The 21021-nt window shown below is 37.9% G+C and overlaps 1 protein-coding gene across 3 annotated transcripts in view; it reads right to left on the bottom strand.

The window, feature by feature from the left end:
- The window catches only part of LOC308421225 (regulating synaptic membrane exocytosis protein 1-like), a gene marked incomplete at both ends in the record, with an annotated part of 203517 nt that overhangs the window by 102888 nt on the left and 79608 nt on the right, over nt 1-21021 (bottom strand). For 2 of the 3 annotated variants that reach the window (XM_080917516.1, XM_080917515.1), the window contains one exon: nt 20583-20663. The exons of the other annotated variant lie outside the window; for it this stretch is intronic. In XM_080917516.1, coding sequence (XP_080773642.1) covers nt 20583-20663 — 81 coding nt within the window. The remainder of the gene's footprint in view (nt 1-20582; nt 20664-21021) is intronic. 3 annotated transcript variants of the gene reach the window in all.

A 21021-nucleotide genomic window follows, 5' to 3' on the forward strand; every position in this document is an offset into this window, starting at 1 on the left:
GAGTGCCTAAATATTGAATGAGATACATTTTAAAATAAGTTTTTAAAAATTTTTACAACTTTATTTTTAAAAAAACAGAGATACATATACAAATTATTAAAAGCATTTTAGCGTAAACGTATTTGAATATATTTTTCACAGTACTTGATATTTTAAAGGTTTGATAATATGCATTGAAATCTTACTATTTACAAAGATCATAAAGTATATGTAAAACAACATGTAACATGGACATAGTCAAAGTTTTTGGTAAGTAAAGATTAAACATAATGAGTTTTAACTACCAAAAACTTGCCATAAGGCTATATTCTTAGCTCTTGAGTTATTTATGGTTTAAGGTCTAGGTGTACCCCACTTTGAAAGGGTGCTATATACTTTTTTTTTTCTAAGAAGGACTAAGGCTTCCACTTTTTGGCCTTTTTTTGGTTTTTTTTTTTTTTTTTTTTTTTTTTGAGCTTCATATAGTCTGTGAGTTGTTTTCTTGGGTACTCAGAGCTTTCTGAGGCTAGTATCCAATTATCAGTGACTGAACATTGTATCTGTTCTTTTGTGACTGGGTTACCTCACTCAGGATGCCATTCTCTAGATGCATTTATTTTCCTAGGAATTTAATAAACCTCATTGTTTTGAATAACTGAGTAGTACTCCATTGTATAAATATTTTATTAAATTTCTTCTTTGAGATTTCATACCTGTGTATATAACGCAATCTGATTCTTCTTACATCTTCTATCCTTTCATTATTGTCTTGTGTGTCAACCTCTATATTTCCTCCTTATTTATGTTTCTTTTTTTCAGCTTTGTGACCCAGCACGTTTAACCAGAACTGTCTGTCCAACCATGGGTGTGGCACTATCCATTGGAACTTGGTTCCTCTCACAAGTATACAACACAATGCCTCACCCTCCCCGAAAATCTTAAATGGAACACATCTGTGTAATACTAGTGTCTACTTAAGATTTATGTTTAATAAAAAGTCTAGTATTTTGACTTGATCCATGTAGAAATAAAATGCAACAAATCCAGATGCTTAAATAAAGAGGGGCCTACTAAGTCTTTGAAAATGAGTGATACCGATTAAATCGACTACAGAAAGCTTTCAGGTAGATGCTGTGTGTGAGTGTGTGTGTGTGTGTGTGTGTGTGTGTGTGTGTTTATGTCTATGCAAATCCATGGTTATGTGTGTCAGAAAATGTAGAAAATGTATCTAGTAGAGTGTGGTCCAAAACAGACATGGGTTTATAATTGCACACTGGCACATGTATAACAAATTAGCTCTTCATGGTGGAAAAAGGAAACACAAAGCAAACGGAACAGAAAAATTAAGAAAGGTGGTAATTTACAGTTTCCATGGTGAAATCACCTCCACCCAACATAGTCCAGATGATAAGTGTAATGTTCCTCCAACATTTCACTTGCACAAATACAAGGCAGAGAGATGGCCCAGAGCACAGATGGTCATAAGGAGAATTGGGAAGTAGTGAATTTTGAATATGTACCACCTTTGTTTAATATAGTGCATCATTTCATAAGTTTTAATCATTTCACTTTTACTGATAGCTTTAATTATCAATAAACTTGCAAACCCTCAGGGCGACTTTGATAATCTGGCTTGACATGTCTCATGAATACCAGTGTATGACGGGGCATCAAGTCATATTCGCTATATATGGAACATAAAGTTGAGGACAAGAATAAATTTTTCATATGGACACTCCTAGAATGCCAGTGGCTTAACTGTGAATTAAAATGTGACAAATAGAAAGTGGAATAAATAGAAACATGAGGGTTTATCCCCCTTACCTTATATGACTCTATGCCATATAGCACTGAAACCAAGGTGCAACGGATGTCAGAGCAGCTATTTGCCTTCTAACGAATAATTAGTTGGAAAATCAGTCTTCTTAAAGAAAAAACATACACATGATACTAATGTCATCTTCCTTCCTTCTTCGGCAGAAACTTAGCCGAAGTTTAACATGGTGAGGGCTTTGCAATTGTAATCCTCCAGGTTAGTGTCATGGCATTTTTCAACGACCAGGGTTTGCACATTCTGATGCCATACAAAGCAGAGGTGCACCTTTATGTACAAAGTAAGACTTTCATTACGTTTGTCATTTACATACAGGAATATTTGCATCAGTTCCCCCTCCATCTCTCCCCTCCAAATCCTGGACTTCCTCACTCCTCTCTCAAACTTATGGCCTTTTATGCATAATCATTATCCTTACATTCATATAAGGAAATTTTCCAAGTACAACCTGCTAAGTTCATTTACTACGGCTCACAGCTGTGTGTTTGAAGGGAACCACGTGGGACTAGATCACTTATCCTTGCAACCTTCAATTCTCAATGTGTATCTGCAGCCAAACATTTTTATCCTGTGGCTGCTCATCTCTGGATTGACCTCTTAAAATTGGCTAGGAGTCCCTCTAGGCATATTCATGACCTTTGCTTCCCATTTCCCTTTCTGCCTTCATCTATAACATCCATGAATTATTTAGCATTTCAGAATAAAAAGATTTTTATATCCCATAGTCTTTTCAATTTGAAGTATAAACATATTACAGAAAGCCAGTGCTAAACAAAAATAAAAATAAAAACTGGTTTCCAAAAATCTATAACATTGTAGTCACAGCTGTAAAAACAATAACTATTTAAATAATAAGATACTACTAGTTAACCTCACAAGAAAAAATAACATTTTAAGAATATTAAAATAGTACCGAAATACACAAAATCCTGTGAGACTGTCTTAGGTGATCTATTGGTTGATAACAATTCTGATCCTTATAAATACATTCAAAATGCCTCACACTTTTAACTAAGAACATACAAAAGTAGCTTTGTAATTGGAAACTCTCTCAAAGGGAAATCAAATGTCAACTTCTATGCTAGTACAGAAAGAAGAGAGGCAACAAAATCAAGCCCGTATCAGTAAGAAGTAGAAGTTCTTTTGCTCTAATCACACTGATGGGCTGGGTCTTCCTTGGATACCCTTAATGCAATATCTAAGAGAGCCACACTTCATGCCTTAATGTGGGAGGAAAGAGAATGTGTCAGTTGAGGTTGGTTTGATTTCCATGTGCAGTTCTGTGTCATAACAAGAGAATGCCACGCTCCCAAATTAGAATGGCAACGAAGAAGAAATTAGGGTTTGTAAATTCACAGGCTGACCAACAGTACTAAGAAGTTGAATATTACATGTGCATTAGATAACATGGTATACACAAAGATCAAGGAGCAGGGAATTCTGGTAGGGTGTGAAACCAAAGGGGGGGGGACAACCACTCATTTGACTGAAATAAATATAAGAAGTGTCAGGAATCAGTTTACTGAATGATGCAGGTTATGAGTAAGGAAGCTTTACTGGAAAGAGCTCTTACAGGAGCTGGGTATCACAGGATTTGAATCTGAATGGGCAGGCTATTCCGCCTAAAGCCTCTGGTTGAGAAATTCCTCTGAAACCTGATGTGGGGAGGTGGGTATTTGGCAAAAGAATAGGAGAAGAGAGGCCAATTAGACTGCAACTCCATGCAGAAAAGCAATGTAGTCTGGAACAGGGAAGGCAGAAGGCACAGATGTGACTGACTATTCAGAATTAGAACTGACAGGACATGATGACTGATCTAAGGGAGTGAGAGGTTGCCACGACTCAGGGGATTTCCGTCTGAGTGACTGGAGAAGGGAAATGTCACAAATGGGAGACAGAATGTGCAGAAGGATGCATGTGTAGCGGGGCTGATGTGTGAGGAGATTCTGTGTTCTGTTCTTTTTCATGTGGACTGGATCAGGTCTCTGTGCACTCGGGTACGCAAGGTCCTGCTCGTGCTGAGTAGGGTGACACCCGAGAGCTTTCCCTAGGCTAAAGGTAATCAGGTAACTGATCTCTAATCCTCAGTGCAAAAACCTCATGTTCTATCATCATGCACACAACCCATACAGGTATACAAATACCCACAGGTATATATGTACATGGGTATGTGCATATATGCATATATGTGCATATATTATACATATGTATATGTATATGTGTATGCAAATGTGTGTATGTGACCCAAGGAACTCAAAAGCCACTCCACAAATTTCTAATTTTAATTAAATGATATTACTCTTTCCTCTTCCTTTCCCCTCTAACCCTCCCATGCCCACTTCCTCCAACCCCTCCTTTGTATATTTTAAAGTCCCTGTCACCTCAGAGGTTGACAGATGGTACGAATACCTTTTCCTCGCTGGGCAGGCTATGATTTCATATTTCTAAGACCCTCCTATGACTTTGTGTGCATTAACTCAGATTGCTGTTATTGATATGGGAAATAAAAGAATCTATCTAGAAATCACTTGTCCATTGGTACTCATTAATGACATTGTGGTTCAAAACTGAACAGCAGTATATGCCAGCATCCAATGACGTGATATATCTTATTTATGTGCTCCAGTACATTAAAGATTTCCATACAGTACAGACCATTGTTAGAAGAACTGCAGGCAGAGAGAAGAAATACAAGTGAGAAAGTGAATTATTTTTTCAGCATATCCTCCTAGAGAAATATATCCCAAAGTCGCACAGCAGATTTTAACAAATAACTAGTGTAAATACTTCATGATTAAAAAACAATGCCCCTTTCTGCTAGGAGACCAGAGAGCTTGCTTACTTCACCACACACACACACACACACACACACACACACACACACACACACACACACACACACACACATGTTTCCTATGACATATCACCAATTAAAACATTGTCTATCTTTACATCCCTCCAACGGCACATTTTGATGAGTTCATTCTGCCTTGGGCTGAAGGCTGTATAGACCTCACTGACTTTGAACTGTCAGTCACATAGGAATGGGTTTTGTGTCCATGGGAATATCTCTCCAGGCCAGACCATATTGCGGTGTACAGAACACGCTTCTGAGAGTGACTGGTGGTTACTTTTCTCCACAGGTAGCATGCACGGCATGGAGCCTTCCAGAGAAATTAAAGCTAAGCAGTATGAAGGAAGCTTCCAGGGCTGTACCAGTCAGTTTGGCGAGTTCATCTCTGACTTTTTTTGTGGTTGTCCATAGCAGGAGGGCCTTACCAACACATTCTGGAGGACGCTAACTGCGACAATAGCCTATAATGTTTGGGGAATTGTGGGAACTCGTCGGCCGATAACTGCAACAGTAATAACCCATTCCTGACACAGGGATTTTAGTTAGTGAACTTTGCTGTCTAGTAAAGGAACTGTTGCTGTGGTATAGGGTAACCCTACCTCCTACTTTATTTCTATCTATCTATCTATCTATCTATCTATCTATCTATCTATCTACCTACCTACCTATCTATCTATCTATCTATATACACATATAAGATATATAGTATATATAATGTATATATATTATATATAACATATATATAAAGATTCTACAGTGATTGGTTTTCATGTGCTATTTTCAAATGTATCTTTAGTGTTATCTCTCCCCATACTTGCTCTTCCTCCTCCTCCTAATCTCTACTCTCCAACCCCAGGTTAACCCTTTCTTATTTCCTTAGACACCTTTGCCCATTCATATAGTGCACTGCAACTCCATTGTCTTTGCAGTTCTTTTCCACAACCCCTTAGTAATTTTCTGACTTCCATGGGTATTCCAAGTTAAAACTAACATTCCTAGATGGGAGAACATATATTCAGAGATATTTGTATAACAAAAATCACTATAGAAGGCTTCTGCTTCTTCTTTTGCTTCCTCCTCCTCCTCCTCCTCCTCCTCCTCCTCCTCCTCCTCCTCCTCCTCCTCCTCTTCTTCTTCTTCTTCTTCATCTTCTTCTTCTTCTTCTTCTTCTTCTTCTTCTTCTTCTTCTTCTTCTTCTTCTTCTTCTTCTTCTTCTTCTTCTTCTTCTTCTTCTTCCTCTTCCTCTTCCTCTTCTTTGTCTTCGTCTACATCTTCTCCTTCTCCTTCTTCTTCCCCTTCTCCTTCTCCTTCTTCTTTTTCTTCTTCTTCTCCACCTCCTCATCCATTCCCTCCTCCTCTTTTTTTAAACACAAGGCTGGGGTAGGAAGGAAAGTAAATTTGGGAAGAGATGGGAAGGAGTTGAATATAATCAAAACATTTCTGAAACTGAAAGCCCTCAAAATAACATATTTTAAAAGAATGGTTTATTGTATGGGGACCTCTTTTCCTAACCTACTAGTTCCTATCCATGGAAACAGAAGCCTTCTGTGAATCCTCACTTGGAAAATTCAAATAAATTGCCAGTTGTGATACTTGTGACATATTAGCATGGGCTCTGTCATCAGCCTGCCTGGAGTCAAATTCCACCTTCACCACTGGAGGATGTATATGTACTAAGACAAGTTAATTCACACCCCTGCATTCCAGTTTCCTTCTGTATAAAGCAGAGATAGAGATTGCTGATAGTTAGAGCCTGTCAGGGCTATGTGCCCAACAAGTGTGTGAATCAGAGTAATTTATAGATGAGGTTTTCATTGACAGAGTCGATAGCTAAGGGCTAAGACAAGATGCTCTCCTGTGCAGGCCGTAAGCATAATGTCAGCTAGTATGAGGTTTTCCCAGCTTAGTCATGTGCCACTCTTCTCTTTGGTCTTTGATACGGAATATTCCACCATGATATCATCATCTTCTTCCCTTGTGGACATCTCCAAAGGACAGAAAAGAAGTGTACATTTGAGGGGACACAACTATCTGTGGGACTTTCTGGACCTGATTAATTTTCATTGTCTTTCCTAAGATAACTGATCCCATCCTCACAAAAAGCAAAAAGAAACCTGAGCTTTGTACTCTCACTTTCTTCATGGCTCCAGTCCCTTGTCCCTAGGGCCTGACCCTCCTCTTCCTTCAGAGTTCGCTCATTCATCTTCTCTGTAAGCACCATCATTATCTCTCCCATTAATAACCATGTCTGGTCTATTTTAATCATCTACTAATTGGCCTCTCTCTCTCCAGGAATACCCTCTCCTCATCCATTATGGATACTTTCTATAGACTCATTATCCAGAAGCAGATCTTTCAAGTGGATGGCTCCCAGGACCACAGACTCCAGTGTCCTCCTGAATGACACAAGCTTCTAGAGGACAGATTTTTAATGACATCCATAAGCTAGTCCCAACCACCTTTCCCAGGTTTAATTTTTTAGGTTTTTTTTTAAGATATATTTATCTATCTATATATGTATTTATAAATTAAAAGTACATGAGCACACTGTAGCATTTTCTGACACACCAGAAGACAGCTTTGGAGCCTATTACAGATGGTTGTGAGCCACCCTGTAGTTGGTGGGAATTGAACTCATGATTTTTGAAAGAGAAACTAGTTCTCTTAACCACTGAGCCCTCACTCCAGCCCCCTTTCCAGGTTTGTATATCATGACCATGACTACACTTGTCTGTAGCTTCATTCACAGTTCACTTGTGATCAAATTATTTTCTCAGCCAATGGTTCCATTGTCTTTTCCTTATGTGATTACAACTCATCATTCAAGTAGATTGCCAAGATTATATATATATATAAAGAGAGATAGAGAGATAGAGAGGGGAGGAGAGAGCAATAGATATAGAGAGGTAACTTTTCCCATATTATTTACTTACATGTAATATTTACAAAGTACCATTCAAAGTACCATTCAACCTTACTTAACTACTTACTCATGGACTTAACTAGCCATTATCTCACTGATGCATCTTTTATTTTACACAGTTAGATGACAAATTACCCGAAGGCAGATCAAATATTTTATGAGGCCTCGTTCAATGACCCTCTAATTTAGTGCAGGAGCACAGGTTGTATGCATAATTTATATTTCATATAATTAGAGAAAACTTCAGATAATATAGATCATACAATCCATGAAGTAAAATATTGAGTGTTCTCAGCCCTAAAAAATTTCCCTGATCTACATACATTCTTAGGATAGAGGTTATTTTTCTATGTATTCTTAAAAAATGTGGGTTGTTACCTAGCCTTGGTATGATGATTTAAAATGTAATTACTACTTGTAAGACACATGTATTTAATTGGTTATGTTTCTAATATTGTGTGAATAAAAATTAATGAATATCAAAATACATCCTACACTTACAGGTTATTGGAAAACAATGGGAATCACCATTACTAAAAGTTAAGAAACACCTAAGAAATCTTCTTTGGTATTCTATCTCTTGCATGTGTGTGTATACCCACATATCTATACATACACACATATATACATTTGTATAAACCTATATGTTACATATTATATAGACCTATACATACACATATATAGTTATATATACAGATACATACAAATATAAATATGCATTTATACATATATGCATATAGGTCTATATATACATATATATGGTACCTAAAGTTAATAAAGGGTTTAGATATATCTGAAAAATAATATATATTCAACAGAATGGCTAAATGTATCTGTTTATATATCATCATGATTTTCTTCACTACATAAATAATGATATTCTGCACACTTTGCCTATGGTCCTAGGATAATCTTTTCCTTTGTCTTTTCTTTTTCCTCAGCACTTTCCTCTCAATGCAAGTACAGATTTTCCTTCAGCTATAAGCGTCATGTTTTTGTACAAAAACCATCTATTTTCTTGGCACGGGCAGACCATTCACATTTGAACAAATGACTCCATAGCACTGCAGAGGAATTAGCAGTGATTCACAGAGCAACCAGGCTGGACCCTAAGGCTCAGAAGCTTTCTAATTTGCCAGTATCAAGTTCTCTGTTCTCTTTGCAGTTCCTGTTCACGAGTTTTAAAAATGAAGTTCAGTTGAGTGGTGTTCACATTAATTTCTCCTCAAGAAATTATTGATAAATTGAATTATTATCACTTATCTCAGTTAGTCACCGTTCTTACTGAGCATACATGGTACATATCAGTAATTCTGGATCAAGGGGGTGTGCCCACATCATTTGAGGAAAATTTCGTAATACCTATTTTCTAACCCTTCTACATATTCATCTTAGGGAGACTTTTATTCTCTACAGTACTGGAGTTGTACCTGTCAACAGCGTCCCTATACTTTGCACTTCACTCCCATAAATATGTAGAGACAAAAAGATGAAACCTACACTGCTCTGGATTGGCTAAATATTATTTTCAATTATGCCAATATGAGAAAACTTATGATCTAGATAATGATTTGCTAAATGAATGAAATCACAGACAACTAGGGTTTGTCTACTGTTGCTTTAGAAAAATAAATATATAGGGCTTTACACAGTATACAACTCAACATCTTTCGAATATTGACTTAATTTCATCCACCAAACTTTAAATGCAATAACCTTTTTTTTCTGCTATACAGGTAATAAAATAAGAACGTAGAGAAAATGAAACAACTGGGCTCAAGTTACCCAGTACCCTCCTTTGCTTTCTTTTCTTGTAATAAAATACATGTCCTCAAAGCACTGGGTGCTTTTGCAGAAGACCTGAGTTCACAACCACCGGTACTCCAGTTCAATAGAATCCATCACCCTCTTCTGCCTTCGGAGAACACCAGGCTTGCATTTGGTACATATTCATACATGTAGGCAAAACATTCATACACATAAAATGACCAAAAACCAACTTAGGGGAGGAAAGGGTTGGATCATCTTACACATGTAAGTCACAATACATTACTGAGGTAAGTCAAGGCAGAAACCTAAACAAGAACTCAAGATAACATGAGGGAGGAATTCTGCTTCCTTGCTTGAGTACTGGCTTCTGTTCAGATAGCTATCCTGTAGAGCCCAAACCCACCAGTCACGTGCAGTGGGCGAGTTCCTCTCACATTAATCTTAACTCAAGATGATCTTCCACAGACACGCCATAGGTCAATCTGATCTGGGAAATTGCTTAGTTCAGGTTCCTGCTTCCAAGTGACTCTAAATTGTGCAAGTTAACAGTAAAAATGAATCAACACACCCAGCAAGAGAGTTTCACAGCAAACATTTAAAAATGCATGCTTTTGGGGTAGACATTGGCTCAGGAATTGATAGCAATTATTGCTTTTGCAAAGAGCTCAGGTTTGGTTCCCAAAAAACACATGATGACTCGCAACCAAATAACCCCAGAGGACCCAACACCTTCTGAATTCTGAAGGTATCAATCATCACTTGCTGCATATACATAATGCAATATATCCAAACACATAAAAGAAACAAATCTACATATTATTGTTAATAATAATAATTTTTATTGTCAAGACAGGGTCTGACTGTGTAGCTCTGGCTGTCCCAGAACCTACCACATAGTTCAGGTTGGCCTCAATCTCACAGAGCTGCTTATGCCTCCAAAAGTGATGAGATTAAAAGCATGCAGCATGACACCAAGCTACAAATCTAACTTTTGTTTTGTTTTAAATAATTTATTTTATATATGTAAGTACACTGTCTCTGTCTTCAGATACTCCAGAAGAGGGCACAAGATCCCATTACAGATGGTTGTGAGCCACCATGTGGTTGCTGGGAAATGAACTCAGGACCCCTGGAAGATCAGTCAGTGCTCTTAACCATAAGCCATCTCTCCTAACTTTTTTTTAATTATCTAACTTTTTAAATAAGTAAAATATATATTCTTTCAACATTTAAATCAATTTCTGTTTAAATCATAAAACAAAACCAAAACATTCTTCCCCTTGGTTATGTCTTTATCTAGTTTTTATTATATAACAAAAACCCCAGAGACTATGCCATATATAAAAAATAAGAATTTATTTGGCTTATATAACTAATATGCATAATGCTGTCATAAATTTATCATTTGACAAGGATCTAGTTGCTACATCCTAACATGGCATAGGACATCACAGAATAAAGAAGAATAAGTATGCTTGCTTAAGTCCCCGTCTTCTGATTGAGCCACTAGTAACAACGTTGAGTTTTGGATTACCTCCAAAAGACCCCACCTGAAAATTAACCTGAATTTGGAATTAACTTTCTAATATTAACTTTGAATTTTTAGGGTTTATGCTCAAACTGCATCACTTATAAAAACATAATAATCATCCTCAGAGTTTGAATTCATCTCGTACTCATGATCCAGAACCAACTATATTTTAGATCTGGGTCTTCTTCTAACTTCAGATACCCTAGTGACAACAACTGAGAAGCAGTTTCCTTCCATGTGGAAGCGAGGGGCATACATCACCGAATTTATACCATTCTATATAATAATAATAATAATAGTAGTAGTAGTAATAATAATAATAATAATAATAATAATAATAATAAGGCCTGATTAACACTTCTACAAAATTTACCAACTCAAAATTGGTGTGGGTTTGTACAGTAAGTGTCTCCAGAATATTTTCTTTAAAAATGTATTTTGTTTTTGCCATGTAAAATAATCATGGTGTCTAAAGTTGTATGAGAAGAATAAGAGGGGCAGAGAATCTCTGAGTAGCAGCTTGAGACAAGCCCAAGACATCAGAATTACATGTGACCCCTCTCTCTCTCTCTCTCTCTCTCTCTCTCTCTCTCTCTCTCTCTCTCTCTCTCTCTCTCTCTCTCTGTCTCTCTCTCTCTCTATGTGTGTGTATACACGCATGCCCATGCTCTCACTGGTACAATCAAGAAGAGTTAAAATGTGCAGGAGGAAGGGAAGATACCCTGAACAGAAGGAAGATGGCATTTGGGATCATTTTCTATACACATTGAAAGGGAGTAAGAGACAGAGGCAAACAAACACAAAGACAGACAGACAGATGCAGAGAGACAGAAATAAGAGGATGAATGAGTGGGGGAACCATGAGAAAGAGAGAGACAAGAGGTTCAGGCATGCATCAACAAGCCCTCTGACATAAGGGTCACCAGCACAAGATTGAACCAAGCTCATTAAGACGGCCCAAGTTCAGAGAAAACCTCTGCCCCCACTGTTAAGAGTCTCTTACTAAGATGACACAGCACAGCCATAACATATATGCAGAGGACCGAGGTAAAACCCGTGCAGACTCCCTAATTGTCAGTTCAGTTTCTGTGAGCCCCTATGAGGCCATGTTGGTTGATTCTGTAGGTTTTCTTGTGGTATCCTTGACCCCTCTGTCTCCTACAATCCTTTCTCTCCCTCCTGGTCTGAATGACTCCACCTAATGTTTGGCTGTGAGTCTCTACATCTGTTTATATCAGTTTCTGGCTGAAGCCTCTCTGGTGAAGATTTTGCTATGTACCTTATTTTTCTTGCTTTGGAGACCCCTTTCCTCCTACTGCGTTGCCTCCTTCAGCTTAATATGAGAGGAGCCGCCTGGTCTCACTGTAACTTGACGTGCCGTGTTCGACTGATGTCCTTTCCTGTTCTTTTCTGAAGGAAAATGGAGGAGAAGTGGATAGGGTGGAGGCTGGGAGGGGAGGAAGGAGAGGCAACTAACATCAGGAGGTACTATATGAGAGGAGAATACATTTTTTATAAAAGATAAATATAAGATTTATATAAACAAAGAGGTAGGGGCACTGCAATCAACCGTGTTAAAGCAGTGAAAGTAACAAAGGACTAGCCAGCTCATGACAACACTTAACCGCTTTTATAAAACTGAGGGTTTAATACCCAGAGACTGAATGAGTTATCTTCCACCGAGCATCCCGACAGAGGGATTACAGCAGAAAGAGGCTCTGGGAGACTCGTAGAATCACCATAGAATGATGTGTTTTAGCCTGAAAACCACAGAAAGCAAAGGAGGACTATGAAAGCAACACTTTTTTTTCCCCTTAAGTTCTGTCACTCTCTAATTATAGCCGTGAGCTGGAAATGTCAGTGCTCCTTGTATTCTCCAGTTTCAAGTTACTGGCTGTTCTGATTTCATTCTAAATGGGGGGAAAAAAAAAAAAAAACACCAAACCAAATCCAAAAAAGCAAAACATAATTGTCTACTTGGTCCTCTTATTACTTCTAATATCAATAGAAAATGTATACCAATCCATACTGCCCATGGTACAGGACCTATGACACTGAGTTATCCAACACTGTGTCTGAAAAACTCATTACAATTTTGACAACACCTTCTAACTAAACACAATACATGGAAAGCATGTCCCTGACATTACATTCATTCATGACGGAATACATGTCTAAAGACTCTTTGCTTATCACAGACATGTTCTATTCCTTCTTAACTGGATTTTACTTAGTAAGAAATACATCTACTTTAAGAAGAAACATTTTATCTGGTATACATTATTAAATATTTATTTTCTCAGAAGTGTTCAGTGACAGAATTATTAAATCTTCTGTCTCAATAGATCATCGTAGTAGGGAAAAACACACAAAGTGAATTTGCTAGAAATAGAAAAATCTAATACTTTCATTTTTATTCAATTTTTCTATCCATACATTTTTTAATCTTCAAGACTGAAGTTTTACACTATATTACTAAAGTAATATAAATAAGATCTCTAAAATATTTAGTTTCACCTGTGTTTTGCATTTGTCTGCCTGTTTACAACTCTATGAGAAAATATGTCAGTGTGATCACGACTCAGAGAACACAAGGCATGCTAGAGTTCACAAGCACTCTAAAATGCCTACCCACTGGGTCCTGGTTAGTTTTCATTATCAATTTGACACAAGCCAGAGACTTCTGGGGAGAGTGAACTTCAACAGAAGATCAAGTCTATCACAATGGCTTGTGACCACGTCATTGAGGAACAGTCTTGGTTGGTCATTTATGTGGCACTCTGGGTGGTGCCTTCCCTGGGAAGGTATTCCTTATCTGTATGAGAAGAGTAGCTGAAGATAAGGCAGTGGGTAAGCCAGTGAGTAGCCTTCCTCTACCATTTCTGCCTCCAGGTTCCTGTCCTTGAACTCCTGCTCTGACTTCCTATAGTAGAGATGGATTAAGACATAATTCAAATAAATCCTTGCTTCCCCAAGAAACTTTTGGGCATGGTATTTCCAAGAGCAAAAAAAAAAAAAAAAAAAAAAATCCAACTGAAATAACCGTGTTTCTATTGCATTGCTGGAGCAATTCATCAGCTACATTCCTCTTGCTTCAGTTTATCTCCCTTGCCACAGCCGCCATGACTGGGCTGCCAAGACTTCCTTAATATCAGCTACCTCATTTGTGATTTTATGATCATATATGACTTATATGACTGCACCATGACTCTTTCTTCTCTGAACGACATCTCTCAGAAAGCTTTCTGCACACTCAAAGGCCTCTCAAACTACAAGAGTTGCTTGACGAATTCCCTGCAGTCCTCCTCCTGGCTTTCTTTGGATTTCCTTCAGTTTCTTAAACACATACATTTACCCCATAAGCATCCCCTCTTCTCTGCCTCCAGCTCACTTCCTCTGGCTCTTCCCAAGGTTGACTTGCATTTTCCAAGCTCCTCCTCCAACATCTACCGAGTCATAGAATCTTGAGGTCTTTGAAATGTCTTTAATGATTTAGATCTCATCCTACCCTTTAACCTCTGCAGGGATCTGGACAAGTTCTATGCAATCAGTGCAGATGGGTATTTTCTGACAGAGGGATGAACAGGCCAACCCATAGCTGCAGAACCAATGACTTGCTTATCCTACAGCACACATTTTCTGCCAGCTGAAGGCAGCAACTCCCCTTTCTCTCAGCGCCTCCTTTGCATCAACGGTGATTTAACATGCTTCCACTCAAGTGCTGGACCACATCTGTGCTGAGATTTAAAAAATCCAAAGTGTTTAGGAAAAAAAAAAAAAAAAAACAGCTGAAATTTTGAATAACTTCATGGGCAGGAAAGATGACACAGCTCAGAAGGGACAGAGGGAGGAAAGTTCTAAAAATAGGGACAAGTGAGATTTGGTGTTGAAAGGGTCATTCTCAGACTTTGGAAGGCGTCATTGCATTCAAGACAGGAAATCTACATACTAAGGATATGCCAGTAGATTATCTGTTCTTTTGCTTGATACCAGATACACCATCTACTGATATAGCAAGGATTAGCTGTGAGCAGCTGGCCACATAAACTAAAGGTCATGTGTGATGTACAGAGTTTAAATACACAGTGACATAGTGTCAAGAATATCTGCCTACACTATTAAAGACACACTTCGGTTTAGTATCAGAGAGATATAACTGTGGTGCTATAGATAAATGTATTACCATAACACACATACACACTTACACACACACACTCATACATACACACAAACACTCACACACACACACTCCACACTCACACACACCCACACACACACTCACACCCACACTCACACACTCACACACACACACTCCACACACACATTCACATACACATTCAGACACACACAAACTCACACACACACACTCATACACACTCACACTCACACACTCCACACACACTCACACACTTCACACACACACTCACTCACACAAACACACACACACACACACACACACACTACACACACACACACACACACACACACACATAGGAATATTACCTGGTGTTTATTTATAGTGCATTAAGTCAGGTATTTTAAATGTAGGTTAAACGTATACTACCACAATTTCATCTAAATGATTAAATTGGTTCTGAAACCATGTACATGGGTCCTCAGAAGTCTCTGTGCTATGTTTAAGTCTGCACAAAGGTTGTTATTGCTGAAAAAGCCATGCCCTTGAGATCTGCAGAAGTCAGCCTATTAAAATAAAACAGTGATGGCAGCCTTCTCCCCAGTTCAAGGCTGACTCATCTAAAGTGTTGGAGAAAAAAATGATGTGTGTGGCACACATGCTTGTATCTAAAGCATCAATGCGGATGGTACCTAGGAAACTCAAGAGAGGGGATACAGATGGAATTGCACGCAGGGTGGTTTCTTGAAGAGAGGTGACAGAAAGGACAGGGAACAGTCATGGGAAATTCTAATGCCACAGAAATGGATTCCCTGTGAGGGGAAAACTTCATCGCGAATCATACATCTAGGATAAGAAACATCCCATAAAATGTACGACCACCAGGGTATATCAGGCCAGGGTAAAGCTAACACACACTCCTAAGAGTGACCTCAATACCAAGTTAGAGAAAAATGTAGCAGTTAGTCACAGGCTCTGGCAATGTGAACGTGTTTTAAATTATCCCAATATGGCTTGATGTTGTGAGCATTTATTCTGTCCTAGAAACTATACCCCAAATTCAGCTAACAACTAAACTCAGAGTCCATATTAACTATCACGAGCTCTTTAAATCCTTCCCTTGCCAGGCTAAAGCAAAATGAAACAGACCACCTCCTCTCCTGGACAGAATTGCAGAGTGACTGTCACCGTGAGGTCTCATAATTTATTGGGCCATGTTATATCCTCCTCCTCTCCAACTTGAGAAGAAACCCAAGAAACAAAACTTTCATATCAATTATACCTATGTATCTTCATCCTGAGGGAGAGTGGACATAAGATTTAGTTCGTTGAATGCTAATAATATTTAATGTATTTGCTCCATTGATTAAATGATAACTCATGTAACATGCTTAAAATATGATGTAAAGATACTTTGATAATATAGTGAAGAAATTTTTAAATAGTTTACAAAGCTTTCAGAAACATCAACTACTTTGTTATGCGTCTCTGTGGATCGTGGATAAGAGGCTGCATAAAGCATACACAGCACTCTGCTTCCTGTCTATCTACCAAACACACATGGACTCTCCAGAACACAGTCTGCACTCAGATAGTGTCTCGGGGTTATTTCCTGATTTTTGTTTTTCATGGAAAATGTGGAGTTCCCCTCATGAATCTTTGCACTACCTTGCTTCTGACTATACTTTTTCGTCACTCCATGACTCCTGAGATAAGCTTAAAATATTCTTCCTTGACCTATCTTTTTAAGCACTGGTTTATTCAAATCTCCTTTTCCTTTTCTCTCTCCTCCCTCCCTTCCCCCAACCCCCCTTCTGAGGCTTTTTTTTTTTTTTTTTACCCAAAGAATCTTCCTGATCGCACCTATTGCCATAATTACAAAAGTGCATCAGAGAGCCTCAACTGCATGTTAAATTTATAAAACTGGAGAGCAGATACTGCAGGACCACTCTCTCCCAGGTTTAGTTTATATCCTTAACTCAGTTCCTCATCAGTGTGTCTATCCATCATCCAAGCACGAAGATGGTGGCTCCACTAAATTCCTGCCTTCTAGATACATTTAGTTGGCCAGAAAGCTCTATCCATATGCACTAGATTCTAGCTCTCAAATGATTCCTTCCAAGATCTGCATTTCCCCCTCTAAGCCTCCACATCTCTCCAGGAACTATTACAAAGGTTGTGAACAGATATGTCATTGTTTCTAATTCTGTCATATTTAAATTCCATTTTCTCCCACTTCCAACAAAAAAGTGCAATCTCATATATATGAGATTGATTATTTGATTATACTAATCTAATTAAACTCCACCAGTGAAAGAGATAAATATTAAAATGTATACCTCAACTCATTTACCTTGAAAAATAACTGTCTTAAAATCTTAATCTGGAGTGGACTCTTATCATTTTCTACTCTACTCCATTCAAACTTTTAGAATAAGTTTTGATCATTGAACTTTGTCATTTTTATTCTGACCTACTACCAAAATGATTTAGCTTTTTTCAACTCATGTATGGATTAAAATCTGTCCTCAAAAAACCCCTCCTAACTTCCTTTGTCCTCTCCACATATGAAGAGTTTAACTAACAGATATTATCCTCTATAAAAGATAAAAAGAAATAAGAAACCCGGTCTTTAAATTCTTCCATTTACCCGAAGAGAAGTCTACTTAATTAGAGAATTATAATGAGGGGAAATAGATGATTAGAAAGGATTCAAAGAGCCGATAATTGTTGTTTCTTATCCAATAAAGCCAGAGACATTACTGGTAACATGTTATCAGGTTCTACTTAAGTTATGGTTTATTTCTAAATATAAAAGTATAAATGAATTTAATTAATATAAAAAAGATGACAAAATAATGACGTATCATGCTTTCACCTGGTACTATGATTACACCTTGAATCTTAGCACTGGGGAACCACAGGCAAACCCATTGCTGTGGATGTGACACAAGACTGGTCTACATAGTGAATTTCATGACAGCCAGGGCTAAACTATCCTTGTCTCAATAAGAGTGAGGAGACAAGTGTAGGGAGGGGAAAGTCTAAAGTCTTACTTGGAGATAACAGTATTTGCTACTTTGTAACTAACATGTAAGTGGAACCCAGTTAAAGTAGAATTGTGCACTGCTGAGAAGCTCTAAAATGCAGTGGTCACCTTCCATGTGCACAGCTGGGTTTCAATTCCCCAGCAATAAAGTGAATAAATAAGTCAGTTCACAGGTGGCTTAGTGTGCCACGTGCTTGCTTCAGGATACAAGGATCTGAGTTCTGATCTCTCGCATCTACACAAAAAGTCAGCCGTGTGCTTCCATCACAGCCGTGATGGAAGGAAAGACAGGATCCTCTGAGCATCCTGTCCCAGAGAATCCAGCTAATTGGGTTCAGTGAGAGACCTTGACTAAAAACAAATAAAAAACCAGAAGGTGGACCTGGAACAGTGGCTAGTTGTGCCTGTTGAACAAGCATGAAAGCCTGAATCCAGATCCCCAGCACACACAGAAAAATGCCTGTCATGGCCACCATGTTAACTCCAGCACTAAAGCATAGAGACAGGAAGATGACCAAGATATACTTACTGGCTTGCCAACTTTGTACACACACACACACACACACACACACACACACACACACACACACCACAAAGAGACAAAAAGATAAGGGAGAGAGCACTAGTGAAAAACACCTGACATCAAATTCTGACCTTTACATTTACACACTTAAAATATCTGTACACAACTGAACACACATGTAAGTTCAGGAACATGGCCACTGAAAGTTACACACATAAAATAAAATAAAGCTACTCCAGTAGGGAAGGGTGCAATATTATAAATAAATGTTGATTTCAAGACATGGGCTACTTAGAGTAGATGAGAAGCTTTCTGGGAATTATCAAAATTAATTTCATCATAAGCAAATGTTCTGTACAATAAGAGGATTTATTTTTTTAAAAAAGTCCATACATGGTAACACATGCCTGTCCCCCTACTGGGGAAGCTGAGACAGGAGGATAGCTTAAGGCTAGAATTATTAGACAAGCCTGAAAAACAGTGAGATTCCCATATCAACATATGAAATAAAATATTATGTAATATACATAAATAGTAATACATAAAGGGAAGTATGTGGTATAACCACTTATGGTTTTTATGAACATTCATCAAAGTAATTATAAATTATTTTTACTATAGTCAAATCAAACTTGTTCCTTAGAAAATAATGATTATGAAGAAATTGTTATTCAAGTCTATTATTGAGATCAAATCTTTAACACACCCACTAAACATCCTAAATTTTGGCATAAAATGTTATATATTTAGGCTTACAATATTTACAACTCTTTGTTCTTGTATATAACATGCTAAACATAAGTATTTCCATGGCCAAACCTTAGGAAAAAGCATCAAGTAGAGATAACATCAAAAACACAAAATCTAATTTTAAATGTGGATTTTGATTAGGTAAGTTATAAAGAGGTTTAAAATTCTGTAGCTTATGCATGCTCATAAAAGATTTATATTACCCTAAGAAAACATTAATTCTCTTAAATTTTTGTTTAACTTTGCTCATTGCTAATAAAAACTTGCCACAGAAATTGGCTAGTCAGAAAAATTTAATTTTCTCCTTAGAGCTTTTTCTTTACTGCTCTAATGCATAGTTCTGGCTTTGCATAAAAACATTTCTCAGATAGCTGAAGAGACGCTAAGAAGACTCATCTAAAGACAGATTTCTTCAAAGGTTTTTCCTGTAAACTTTGGAAAGAGACATTTCCCAGTAGTGAGTGATTCACAGTAATGGTTCTGCTAAGGAAGTTGCTGCTGATTATGCATTTTAAGAGAAATTTCATCTTTTCTGACTAGGATAACTCTTATATTCTGAAAACTGACTGCATCATGTGTGGGGTGCAGAATTCTAACATTATTTAATCTCCACAAATGCCACATGGGAAACTAAAAGTTTATGTATTTGGTGTCTTCTCCCACCTTTGATGTTACCCTTTGGTTGGTCACATTTAATTAGCTTTTTACCCACACTGAAGAATGCAAAAATAAACAGAAAACCAGGTAGAAAATCCAAGTTCATGTAAAAAATATGAAACAATCTCTTAAGATAGTTCATTGCCTTTAAACATTACAATATGAGGGTTAGGAGACAGACTACCTGTCCATTTCCTCCAGACGCTGTCTGATACCCCATCTGTACAATGATCATTGGTCCCTCACTTCTGAGAATCTAAGAATCCAGGTCTTATGTATTCCCAAACCAATGGTTATAATAGTAACTGAAAACAAAACTCAGTTTATGATGCTGTAAAACATCCCCTTGTCTTCTAGCCTGCCTTCTGCAATAGAATAGTAGAAACATGACTTAACAGACACTTACTCCAGAGCCCCTGCTTACAGATAATCTTATCTGACTATGAGCATCCTTTTCATTACGCATACAATAGAGACACTAGTGTATCTGCTCCCACATGCAAAGTGATTAATCAATCTGTAACCAAGTGGCTATGAGGTGACAGTTTTCAGTCAATAAAACCAATGCCATACTTACAGTGGTGGTTGCTGGGGCTGGCTTTCAGCATTCCTTGGTGTTTTGCAGGCATCAGGCTTCGCCATGTCCCTGACAACACACCTGGGGCGCATGATAGACAGCACAATGCACTATTAATTATAAAAGGGTAGCGCATATCTGGAAATTATACACCTTACTGAAAACACAATCTAAAGGTAAGTCTTGACGAGCCCATTGACCTTGGGCCTGTAAAGGCCCTGGACGTTGAAATTCTTTGCCTTGGGTTTCCACAGGCTCAACTACACCCATATGAGTCCTATGCTGGCCTCAAAATTTGATTTTCCTTTTAACGTCAGCAAAATGATTGTCAGCAGCTTTTCCCATAGCAGAAAAGCTATTAAAAGCCCTGGCCTCGCCATGTCAAGACATCTGAAAGCTTACATATAGGAACAGCTGCTGTGTTGATGGGTTAAACATC

Source organism: Micromys minutus (genome assembly GCF_963924665.1).
Source record: "Micromys minutus genome assembly, chromosome: 5".
Taxonomy (NCBI): domain Eukaryota; kingdom Metazoa; phylum Chordata; class Mammalia; order Rodentia; family Muridae; genus Micromys; species Micromys minutus.